The sequence below is a fragment of the Cyprinus carpio genome, chromosome A14 (genome assembly GCF_018340385.1).
Source record: "Cyprinus carpio isolate SPL01 chromosome A14, ASM1834038v1, whole genome shotgun sequence".
NCBI lineage: Eukaryota > Metazoa > Chordata > Actinopteri > Cypriniformes > Cyprinidae > Cyprinus > Cyprinus carpio.
This window is the reverse complement of record NC_056585.1, coordinates 15,545,989-15,559,607: the sequence shown is the minus strand read 5'-3', so window position 1 is coordinate 15,559,607 and position 13,619 is coordinate 15,545,989. Positions and strand designations below refer to the sequence as shown.

General features: G+C 40.5%; 1 protein-coding gene across 1 annotated transcript in view; it reads right to left on the bottom strand.

Annotated features, from left to right (window-relative positions):
- LOC109081608 (A disintegrin and metalloproteinase with thrombospondin motifs 2) overlaps nt 1-7,368 on the bottom strand; it is a 104,390-nt gene extending 97,022 nt beyond the window's left edge. Inside the window, 1 exon segment of the mRNA XM_042770536.1 lies at nt 7,288-7,368. Within this exon segment, the coding sequence (XP_042626470.1) occupies nt 7,288-7,368 (81 nt within the window).
- Nucleotides 7,369-13,619: the final 6,251 nt, after the last annotated feature.

Below are 13,619 nucleotides of genomic sequence, written 5' to 3'. Positions count from 1 at the left end.
GATAGCTGAGCAGTACAAGTTTTGATCATCTGGTTGAAATGAGAAGCTAGAACTGTGTGTCATCAAGCAATAGCAATGGTAGGAAAAACCATGTGTCCTGAATGATGTGGGTCCCAGTGATTTAATGTATGTGAGAGAAAGGAGGGGCCCCCCAAGAACGTGATCCCTGAGGAACAATCAGTGACCAGGACTGATGTGGGATGTGTATACCTCTCCTCTCCAAGACACCCTGAACGGAACCTACCTGTGGAGGTAAGTAAACTCAAACCGAGAGTGGGAGTGCAGTTCCTGCGATAGGCCAGCGATGCAGAGGTGGACAAGTGACTGCGAATTAACAGTGGTCCGAAACGCCGCAGATAGATCTAGCATCATGAGAACTGACAGATTTGTGATGACTGCCAATGTAATCCAGATTGTTGATTGTCCAGGCCTTGTTGTTCTGTCCAGATTACGGAATATTTTGCTGAGAACAGAGTAGTATGACATGGCCTTTAGCTTTCCACAACACACATTAAAATGTAACCGTGATGAAAAAATTTATTGTTCCTTTGTGCATTGTTATTCTTTTTATTTGTGAGCAACTTTTTTCCTTTTTCTTTGTTTTTATTCAAACGCAAAAACGAAATCCATTCACACAAACAAAAACAGGGGCGGGGGGGGGAAAAAGGGGGAGTCAACCTGGTCCTTTCGCTACAAACCTTGTCAAATATTAGTTACAGAGGACAAATCTATTTTCCCCAGTTTAGCTCATGCACCAAGTGAGAGGGGTCATAGAAACGCCCGTTTTCGATATTAATTGAAGAGGGATGACTCTTCTGCAACCTGACAGTGACACTTGTAAACCTCCAGAAGGGGGATGCAAACACCCTGGCACAGACAAGTTCACAGAGCCACCCAGATACTGCAGAGGCCCCGGTTTGCTTAAAAGTTGGATGTCATTCCTTTGTCCATAGCAAGACAATACCACAAATAAGTTGCCGCATCATCCAAAAATTGGATTCGTTTGTCATGCACGAGGCAGGGACCGTGTGAAGCGCTTTGTTCCTGACAGCCGAGAGGGGGACGGGGACCAGATGGACATTGGGCTTAGGAAATTCATCTACGATCCGACGGTCGTATGCGGTCTGAGAGTCGCCTTATGTTATTCATTTGTTGTTGTGCTGCTGTAGGCTGTATCACTTGTAAGCGCATGATACTAGGATACTACAAAGCACACTAGACTAAGAGATTACATATATAAAATATTCATAGTAATAGGACATATTATAATATAATATTATCTGTATATTCTATGTATGTGCATTATTAAAAGGTTAGATATCCATATATATATATATATAAATATAGCAGACACACGTATGAGAGCTCGAGGGGGATGGAGTTTATGTGCGACTTTTTTTACACAGTCGGAAGACACGAAGAGTAGAAGCGAATCCCCCAAAAAACTTTTTATTTTTTTTATTTTTGATGTCAAAGTCTTCATTTTTATTGTATACCCAGGGAAATTCTTAAGCGAACTCAAGTCCATTGATTTTTCCTCGTTGTCCTAGTTCTATCTTTGGTTCTATGCTCCCCAAATTTCTTATCGAGAATTTTTTGTCATGATTCCCACTTTTGGCTCTCCCCGAACTTAATTTTTTCCTGCGGCCACAAATGTGGCCTTTGAAGCTAAGTCCCTTCTCGAGGCCAGCCTGACACGAATAGAAAAAAAACTTCCTAAAATCTTTAAAATGCGGGAGGCCACTTCACCTGCGCAGCCTAACCAGCCACTAGCCCACAATGCCCTCCCTCTCTCACCTTAGGAACACAGGGACCACTTCGACATCTGAAAAACAGCGACGAATACTGCAACATACTAACGCAGATATAAAGGTTGCTTTTCACGACTAAATCTATTGCTAGTGCGGATTGCTATGCAAAATATTTGGACCATAATTTTCATACATACATAAAGCCAAATAGTCTAACAGCTACATTATACCAATCGAAACAACACGACGAGAAGATGAGTTAAGCTGCAAATGTCAAAAAATGGTAATTTTTAGAGAAAAACTTTCACCGCATAGAGGTTTGAAACAGCACTGAGGGTGACTGCATAATGAACAGAAGTAAAATGTCTGGTTAAGCCGTGTTTTAAACGTCTATGCACTGGAAATCACGTAGGGTCCCAAACAGACTTAAAAACCCTATGCGAGTAATTAAACGGGACCATAAAAAAAATCTTCCGTTTGTCTTTCCGAGGACAAAAAAAAGTCTTACCGGTTGCTTGACATGGTGATTTTGTGGGGGGAACTATTCCTGTAGGACGCACATATACTCAATGGATTCAATATACATATTTTTAACCAACCTATGCAAACGTACCAGGAACGAACGGAGAGGTTTTCTTCCTTCCTTCCCTATAACGAAGATATATACTTATACATATATATATTCTCCTATACGTACTCTAAGATCTAGACCGTATAATGTACTCACTTTCTAGGTTACTTACTTTCCTTAGGGGGGTCTGTTCCGCCCTCATTAGTTTAAAAGTATAGTTTGATAACTGGCCATTAAGGTGCTGTTTGGCCTGACAGGCATACTCATGATCAGCACCAGAATTGCCTCTACCAGAAGATTTTCCAGATGCAAATGAGCAAACAATAAAAAGCCACGGGGCCAAAGGCCCACAGAGACAGCAAACAAGCCCATAGTTTTTTTGTTAGTGGCGGAAGAGTAAACAAACACATTTTCTGTAAGTGAGGGGACCTCTAATAGTGATTAGCTCTACACTCCACTGAAGTCTTCGCTAATGGCTTTTCTTCTCGACCTCTGCTATTTTTTTAAATAGAGTCAGTCTGCTGTGGCCATATTTCTTTCAATAAGCAAGGCTGTTTGCAGGAGCACCATTTGGTGGTTTTCCCCCATATGCTATTCTTTCTTCTCTCCACGAGGTTATGAAGTTATGGGGCTATCATGACATGAAATTAGTCACATGGCACATTTAGTTTTCTGGTTCTAAAAAGAAAGATTTCAAATTACGGTTTACACATTTAGGAGCTTTGCACTAGCTGAGTAACTGCCAATGAAGAAGAATGAGGGATGGGGGTGGGGTGCGGCGGTGGAGGATATGCGGTGGTTCTCCAGGCTATATATGTCAAGTACGGTTGAATTGCAAGTCAATTTTTAGATAAAACATGTATAACATGTGAGATGTAAAACCTCCATGGGCATAACATTGGGACAATAAAGCTTGAACAGCTGTACACAGTACTAGCTAAATAAACTACTTCTTGTTAGTGAATCAAAAAGCGCTACCAAAAATCTTTACTTTTCTGAATCAAAAACTAAGATGGAATAAATGTTACCTTTGTCTTTGTATTTTTATATACCATTCAAGGATGTTTGGATTTGGTAAGGATTTCCTAAGACTCTTATGCACACCAAGGCTGCATTTTATTTGATAAAATTATAGCAGAAGCAAAAAAAAAAAAAAAAAGGACTTCTAACGTAACATCTATTTTAATGGTATTTTTAAAACTTATCCTGTGATGGCAAAGCTGAATTTTTTAGCGAGCTTTTACTCCATGTCTTCAAGTGTCACATGATCCTACAGACAAGGTGCAATCTAATACCTACTGAATTGTTTTTTGTTTTTTTTGTGGTTTTGTTTTGTTGCTCAAGAAGGGACAAGTTAATTTCATTATCAATACTGAAAAAAGTTTTTGGTGCTTATCATTGTGGTAACAAATTGTGATGCCTTTTTTTCAGGATTCTTTGATGAAACAGAAGTTAAAAGAACAGAATTTATTTGAAATCAAAATATTTTATAATATTTGAAATGTCTTTACTACCACTTTTGATTGATGATGTTGATTAATGTAATGCGTCCTTGCGGAATAAAAGTACTCATTTTATTAAAAAAATAAATAAATAAGAACGACCCCAATTGTTTGGATGGTACTATACCTAAACTGAATATATAGGGCAGCTATTGGAATGCATTTATGCCACTTTCAGAAAGTCAGTGAAAAGTAATTAAAACACACCTTTTTGAATTATATTGTCGTCATTCATTATTTATTTTACTAGACCAATTACTCGATTCTAAATCTCACAATTTTGCAATAGACTTATGAGGGAATGTAATGCATCACAAGAAGAAGTGCATTTCTTTTCCCCCCAAATATTTCTTTTTGTTTAAAAGTAGCTACTAAAAAAATCTTTTTTTTTCGTAAAGAAATAGTTAGGAAGAATCGAAACCAGACTGGGTACTGTAAATTGATCTTACAGTTCACATCACTGTTTCTCCACAGCCCATTAATGCCTTACCAACACCCCCAGCGCCCATCCCACAACCCCCCATTTTGCTTTTTTTAATTACCTGCTGTCTCCTCCAGAGGCCAGACAGAGAGGGACGAAGGTTTATGAACAGTCTCTCCACTGATCATTCTCTGTCTCCATCTGTCTGTCTGTGGTCTGTTCTTTTATTTATTCCATCTTGTGTATTTTGTGGATGAACCTACAGTATGTGAGTATCTGTTTTGTGTCACTCTGCATGCTTTGAAATGGTCTTTTTAACTGTTTTACTAAATCACCAACCAATGTGTGAAAACCAATGTCTAAAACCATGGCTATCAACTTAATTAAATCAATATGTATGGAAATAAATAATATAGACTTATAAAGGCATTTTTGTAACATATTTTCATTCATAAAATGCATCTGCCAAAATAACCTTATTTGATGTGTTGAATCGTACTTGGAGATCTTTCTATTCAACCATATGTGATTCATTGAAAGCAATTTAATTAATTAATAAGCACATCATGCAATTAAAAATTCTATTTAATTATTTTATGCACTAAAAACTACTCACAAAAAGAAAATTATGGAGACATGGTTGAAAAAGAGTAGAAGATGATCTGATAAACCATTGGACTCATCCTTTCCCATTGTTTCTCTTCCATGCTGTCTTCTCACACACTATTCAACCCCCTCCACCTGGGGGGGTAAAAAGCCCAGATACCTCTATCTGCAGCATGCTGCAAGAATAGCTTAGCACCCGATACATCAAAAGCTCAAGAGCTCCACCAACACTGTGTGTCTCAGCAAAAGCGAACGAGAGGAGCCACGCAGTTAGCTAAGTGTGCTTCTTGGTACTTGTTTGGCTTTTTATACCTTATGTTGACATGAATGGCATCAAAGGCCTTGCTGAATAGAAGAGGGCCACTTTCTAGTGAGCTGGGTGTTTTTCATATGAAAGAACTTCATTGACAAACTGGCAGTGGGCACACAGGAAAAATCGTAATATATAAAGGTGCTCTTTAGCCTCTCTCACGAAACATGAATGGATGATGTCCTGACACAGCAAAAAAAAAAAAAAAAATTCTTAATCAGTATTTTTTTTTATTTGATACTACAGAATGTGTGAGAAAACATTTATATACAAAGCACAGATTAATACAGAATATTTTTAATTTATTTATTTGTTTTCAATTTGTAGTCTGCAGTTTGCAAAATATTTTCCAGTGATATAGTGTTTCAAAAAAAGCGCTTTATTTGAGAGTGTGCGTGATGACTGTCACTGCAAGGACGGTTTGTCTCAAGTCTACTGTGTGCATCTCCTCAGATTCCAACAAAACAATGTTGCCCTGGTAACTCAGCATCAACAGGTCATAAGGGGCTCTCTAGCTCACATTACTCATGAACACATCACTTCTCTTACACACTCAAGAGAGGCACTTTGTTGCTGCCTTTGCTCAATTTTACTCAATTAAAACAAGCTAATTCAATGTAAGTCAAACTTGTAAAATAGAAGTATTATTAATCCATTTCACTTTATACTAAATAACGGCGGGGGGGGGTTATTTCCAATAACCTTAACAGGCAACATACAATGGCCTTGGTTGGGATGGAGAATTTATTGTGTCTTTTAAAGGGGAAAACATCTTCACGCAAAGGTTACATTATGCTAGGGTTGGTTATTTACTATAATGTTTTATTTAATTGACTTGTATTGTTGGTCCCAATACTCTGACAGAATGGGGTTGTTTAATGGGGTTTTGGCCCCCCTTTTTCCATTAGCTTAACTCCAAAAGCTCTCAGACGTTTTCTATGTACATCAGAAGGCCTATTGCTCTCCAAGTATTGTTCAACAAATCTTTTTAAAAAATCTGGTGTGTAGTGATCAACTTCTCTCTTTGCCAACATAATCCACCCACCTCCCAGGTGTGGCTACAATCAAGAATGCTTATTAGACAGCAATGATTATTTTGCACAGGGTTGTGCCTTGAGCTGGCCACAAGAAAAGCCAAACATAACTTCTCAAATTGTGCGCTGGGGGGGTGTTAAATATCACACAAGCACCATGCCGGGGAGGGGGGACAGATCTCGCGTGTTTTGGTAGGGAGAATGCAATTGGCATGCTAGGACTGCAGAGGGGATGTCCACCAGAGCTGTTTCCGGGGCGGTGAATTGAATGTTCATTTCTCTAGGCCGGGATAGGAGGGATGCCGACCTCGCAAGGCGGTTCTAGAGAATGGCCAAGTAAACAGCCCACCGATGCCTGCATAGGGGGGGGGGGGGGGGGGGGGGAGGGGGGGGGGCGGGGTGGCGAGGGGGGGGAGGTAGAGGGGGGGAGAGGTGGGGCTGTGAAAGAGCGTTTATCGGTAGTGAAAGGTGATAACACAAGCACTCGTTAATACCACAAGGACTGGAGCGCCAGTTGACATCCACAGGAGTCCATGCAATCTTCACCTCCAGTATCGTCTGAGACCACCCCACATCTGACGCTGCTTGCAGACAATCTGGTTTGCAAAAGAGCCAAATAAAATTTCTGCACAAACTGGACAGAAACCGTCTCAGGAAAACAAACTCATCTGCCAGCCTAGCGTCCTCATCGGGCGTCTCAACCTGCTGTGGGAAAAAAAAACTGCAGGTTCGAAGGCGTCGTAAACCGAACTTGAGTCGGCTAGATTCTCATATTTGATGGCGTCCTATCACTTGGAGAGGTGGTTCGTCTTCATGGATGAATCCGGGTTTTCACTGTACAAGGCAGATGGAAGACAGCGTAGATGTAGTTCGTGGGTGGTTAAGCGGGTTTGCTGATGTCTAACCGTTGGTGGAGCGAGTGGGCCCCTGGGGGCGGTGTGGTTATGGGTAGGGCCTGCGTATGTTAATGGACAAACAAACACGGGTCAATTTTATTGATGGAATTGTGAATGCAAACAGGGAGAATAACCGGGATGACCCCGAGAGCCTGAGGCCCATTGGTGGTGCCCTTGTTCATTCACCGACCATCACCTCATTGTGCAGCATGTAATGCATGGCCGCCAGGTTTGCGCAGGATCTGTCCACAAATCCTGAATAGCTGACAACCCCCATTCCTATTCATGGGCCGGCGCATAAACTCTCGCGGCGTCACGCCCTGATCATGTTTGGGATGCCCGGACTCGGCGGTACATACGACAGCGGTTCCCAGTTGCCTAGCCCACTGATCCACAACCTTCGCACACCAATGTGACAGGGGACCAACAGTCCACACGGCCACCATCACAACCGGATCAACGTCTATAGCGGAAAGCGAGGTGTTCCGGCGTGAGGCAAAGGGTGGTCACGACCAGATACTGCGGGTGTTTCCCGTCCCGAGACCCCCCCCCCCCCCAAATACAGTAACTGCCAGGTTTTGAGAGTGGCCGGGTGAATTGTGGCCAGCCGAAGGCACGAGAGACCTGGCCATAATCATGCTGGCTACGTCAGCTCGTGATATGCCACACCTGTGATGTGTGAAGGATTATCTTCGCAAAAAGGAGAAGTGCTCACTACTTCACTGAACAGAGATTTAGACAGATTTGTGAAACAATATTGGAGAAGAAATCGGCCTTTGTGTGTACGTTAGAAAGAAGTTTTAGATCTTTGAGGTCAGCGCATGAAAAAGGGAGGCAACAACAAAACGGTTGAATTTAGAATTTTGTTCAGTGATATATTTTAAAAAGAGCCTGATCAAGTACCACTAATGACAACTCTTGTTTACAACACTCAAAAAAAAATGTATAAAAACGGTCCCTGTGCAATTACCCCACTTTCAAAAAGTACTCCTATGTACATGTAGGTACTGGGTAGCTTATATGCACCCTTTAGGAATTAAAAAAAGTGTACCTTATTGAAAAGGGTACCAACCCAGTGACAGCTTTTGTGCATTTTTTATGGAGAGTTGTACCTAGTAATTGAACAGCTAAAGATTCAGCATTTACGTTGACATGTCGTTTCTATTTGTTTTTTATATGGGCAATTTTATTTGTGTCTATACTCAGTTCAGTTCTTCAGCTCAGTTTCATCTGAACCTAATGTAATTTAGAGTTTACCATCAATGTTAGAGACAACCCGTTTCCATTGTGTGGCAACCAATGCACACACAGTCAATCCATGACTTAATTTACTCTAACAATTCATTGCATACACATCTACCCTATTTTAATCAGACAACACTCACAAACCGCAATTTCTAAAAGTAATAAGAGACATTGGTAAATTTTTTCAAGGAGATAAGAACTAAAATACACTGCTTGAAAGACCATCAGGAATTCCAGTGCTGCGTTTGATGCTTGTTCAATCAAGCGAGGCATTTTTTTCCTGGATCAATGCTCTGTTGAACTATAAGGAAGCCTTGCTGATTTAACACACCCAGGTTCATCCCCCTGATGGTATGTTCCCGTTTCATCATCTGTGGCATCTCTGCTTTGTATCTATTTCTTTTTGTTTGGCTGTATCTCTCTCAAATGCTCATTGCAAGATCTAAAATTATTGGAAAGCCTCATTGACTCCTATTACTGTGATTGTACCAGCATGGTATCTCCAGTGACATATCCATTCGATGCCTTTTGAGTCATACAGAGATTCACAATTATGACATTTGGTGGGCTCTTCCTTAATAACCTGGGCTCTGCCACTACCGCCCCAAGCTGTGACGGACCCTTAAGGCAAAGTGAAAACTCTAGTTAGCCTTTTCCTTTTAATCTAATCCTTCTGGTAATCCAATTCCACATGTGTATTGAGCAAAAACATGGAACATTCGTATTCTCTGGGCATAATACTCTATCCAGGCCCGCAGTTGCCATTGCCACCTTGTTGTTTCCCCTTGCTAATTTAATCTAAGAAACAGAATTTTATCTCTCACACTTAGGGAAAAAAAAAAGAACAGGAAACCGTGCTAGAGGAGAATGCCATTTTCTGACATCAACACGCGATGTATGTTTGGGGCAAATAGAGTAGAGCAAAAAGCAGGACTGCAGATCGCTCCTTCATTCAAGAAGCACATTGGAACATTCCCATACTTAGAAAAATGATGGATTTATTGTTTATTATTATTATATTATTATTAGTTAGTTTATTATATTATGGGCCCACTCTGCTTGAAACGTTTATTTGAGGCCCTTGCAAATACATTAGAAAGCCGCTTGGATATTCAAATTAGAATGTGAAAATTATCTGCAAGGTGTTAAGAAAAAATGCATTGAAAAATATATATTAATTTCATAAACCTAAGCAAATTAGCTAGAATATGAGTGAAAATAATAACAGCAAAACTAGCTGAAAATGCAAGAAATTACACCTGCATTACATGTAAAAGGATTGTACGTGCAGAATAAGAGTTATAAACTTCAAATAAAAGGCATGTTTAATTCACGTGACCGGTGTGTTCATTGTTTAACACAAGTAACAGGTGTAATGAAATCAACCAGTGTGGGATGCACAGACGATTTTGACTACGCCGCACAAGCCCATCTTAGTTGCACTTCCGTTTTCCACCAAATTATATGCATGTGTAAACAGTACAGCCTAAGGCATGCGTGCATCAAAGACATCTTCATGGAACATCTCGAAACACACCCCCAAAAAATGCGTGTACCAACAATGGGCATATGTGCGAGGCACAGCAGACTGGCGCTTGGATAATGGATAGTTATTTATGCGGGTCACAAAGACATTTTCACATTTCACAATGAAACATGGATGACGGCCTCCTTAGGGTAAGAACATGATCCTGGGTGTTTAATGCTATAAGAAATAGGTATTCAGAAAGCGACGGAACAGGTATAAAATTACTCACACCTGTGAGTACAATGCGACCAGTGTTTGCAAAAACAGAATTCCGCAAGAACAAAAGACATATATATTCCGATCAGACACGAGTAACAGACAGAACACATGACAGGGGACAGAACGACGACAGAACCGGGGACAGACGATAGATCATCTGATAGATAGTTCTCTTCTCTTTGTGCGTACACAAAGACCTCTTGGCAAAGAAGTGAAAGGGATGAATAGTGATTCTCTTCTCTTTGTGCGTACACAAAGACCTCTTGGCCAAGATTCACAAAAATGTGTATAGATCAGAATTAAATATTGTCATACAAGATTGTAATGTTATCAGCGAATAACTGAAAAAGCATTATGAACACTGCATACAGATTTGTTTATCTTAGGACAGAGTTACTATTGTACGTGTTGCACTAAATCGCCTTGATGGCTTGCCAGCCTCCTTGATGTTCAAAGTACTATACCCAATCTCCCCATCCGATAAAACAGTAATTCTATTCTGCCCAACCAAGCTCGAGCGACTCGGGACACAGCTAGCTTCACGCAGCCCCAAAACTCGCAACCCCAGGGGCCGTATCCATAACCGTCCTCTGGCACCTGTCTGCCCAATGGCCTGGCATCTGCCGTCGGACCCATGAGCGGCATCTAGCAGGCCGATACGCCGTGGCAGGGACGCGGATTAAAACCTCCTCTGCCAGCCTGCTCTCTCATTCCCGTCCCCAATCCGCGTCTGCTTATGTGCCAACTCCGCTCCGGCGTTTTGTACAATGTGGCATGGCCGTGCAGGACCATCGCTAGCGTGCCAATGCCGGGTGCCGCCAGCGGCGCGAGCTGACTGCGCCGCACCCGGGCAGCGACAGACGCTGACCCCGCACCTGCGCCAGAAGAACGCGGAGAAGGAGACGGGGAGGAAGAGCATAGATGAACAAGCGCTAGGGGCGTCAAGAGAGGACCAGGAACTGGAAATACTCTTCTCCCTGAACACTTCCGCATCAGGATTAATATCATTATTCAATGAACTACTTAATAGACAGATTTAAATTTGAATTTAGAGCTTTGGTTGATTCTCAAAAACACATATATGACTAAAATAAGACCCAAACCGCGTGAGACAGAATGTTACAGTTTCTAGTGTTGTTTGGAGAAGTCGAGATCTCTGATTAGCGACTGTGGCTTGTGCTCTGCACCCGCTGTGTACTCTGAAGCCTCAGCCAGAATGCCACAGCCTGTACATTATAAATCGCTGACAAGTGGTTGTACAGATATGTCAATTGCAAAGGCCCTGCGTAGCGACCCTCGCCTGCTGCTACTGGGCCCTGCTTCAGCAATAAACACGGAGAACAAGAGAGACAACCAGTGTTGTGTATACTTTACACGCCTAGAAACTGTTCAGGTATTTAGATATCCGGATACCAGCTTCTATTAAATATATGTTACATATAAATGCAGCTGTGGGTGTTATATAACCCTGTATAAAGCTATGTATACCAGTCAAATCGAATTGGTAAAGTAGACGAAATGTTGGTATGTTGGTGGAAAAGAAGTCCAAGAGTGGTGAACCCACGCACGAGCCTACAGTTGGCAAGGCACCGCCTTTAGTCCTCCGTAATATATTCCGTGCTTCGTCCCTCAGGCTTAATCAGAGATGAAAGGGGCACGGGGGGGATGTGGTCACATGATCTGGGTGTGTTTGTCTATAATCAGGCTGAAAACTACCAATGCCTGTGGTTGACCGCACAGCCCTCAAAATGTACAGCAGCCACTCATGCAATTGGCTAAAATGAAGAAATAACTGGAGGACAGTCCAGTAATGATGGGTGCTTCTAGTTAATGATGGAATGTATAAATCAACTCTGCAGACTGTTCAAGCATTCACATTGTGCACAAATTTGATTTTTATATAAACCAGATGATAAGCTAAATATATATATATATACTGTAGACAATGACATGGTTGTATATAGTTGTATTATATATATATACTATCAACTATATATATATCATCTATATATATATCTATCTATATATCTTTATATTCTATATATATATATATAACGTATATATAATATATAACTATATATATATACTTTTATACACAAAATAAAATTCTTACTGAAAATGGTTAACGAGATGGTGTTACATAATGATAAATAAATATAAAGTTATTTCCAAACCGGTATATCACTCTGCTTGCAAAGACCTACTCACTGGGCCACAATTGCAGTTATATAACAATGAATGTAATGTTTTCAGTTTTGCACATCATGAACTTCTATCTTAAGAACATTATGAGAATGGTAAAATCACTTTATTTACTATAACTGTGTGAATATTCTTCAAAAATTCTGTTTCACAGCAAAAAGAAATAGCTCACACATTTGGGGCTGAGTAAATAACGACTGAATTTTCATTTGTGGGAGTATTATTCCTTCAGGGAAGTCGGCACAAGGCTTCTTAACCGATTTTCTAAATAACAAATAGCAAGACTTTTTTGCCAAACAGAGTTAAGAAAGACATACCATACTGATCAGCAAAGTTTATCACCTGGTGAAAAGCATGATTAAGCTAGTACTACCGGCCTTTAAACATAGAACCAACATAGAAATTCATGTGCTTTTGCACAGTGAGGGAAAAAGTACAAGAAAAAACTTTGCTCTAGTGACAAACTTAAAAGGAACTTATGTACCTTGTTCTACTCATATAGAGTGCAATTTAGTATATTAAGGCACTGTCAAGCATCCTTTAAAGGGATAGATTCACCATCTACTCACCCTCAAGGCATCCTCGGATTGTATATGATTCATTGCTTTCAGGGAACAAATGCAGTCAGAGTTATAATAAAAAAAATGCCCTGTCTCTAACCAAGTTTATAATAGCAGTGAATGGGTGTTATTTTTTTCAAGAAAGAAGTCCAAAAAAAGAAGTCTAATAAAAGCGCATCCATCCATCATAAAAGAAGTGTTCCACATGACTCCGGGGGTTGAATAAAGGCCTCTTGAGAAGCAAATTGATGCATTTTGTAAGTCAAAAAAAAGTGTATATTTAAAACTTTATATAAACTGTAATCTCTAGCTTCGCTAACACGAGAGAGTCATGTTCCAGTGGATGGCGTGTCGGACACAGGCGTAAGCGTAAGCTCAAGTAAAAATATGCTGAGTCTAAAGCGGGAACCAAGTTTTGTTTTACAGAGCAAAAGGAAAGCAAAGTTTCCATTGTTTTAGCAAAGGAAAGACACGTATCTGGGCTTATATCAAAAATTTTCCAACATTTTTTCTATACAAATTCTCATTTTTATACTTCTAATTTGTGACAATAGAATTTACCTTTATGCCTATGTCGCTGACATTCATCTGCCAGAATGGCGTTCTATTGTGCAATGCGCGTACAACAATTAACGGAAGCTAGGGGATAACTGTTTATAAAGTTTTTAAAAATATGGATATTTTTTTCAACAGCAAAAACACTGATTTGCTTTCAAGAGGCCACGTGGGACAACTTTTTACGATGGATGGATGTGGTTTATTGGACTTCTTTGG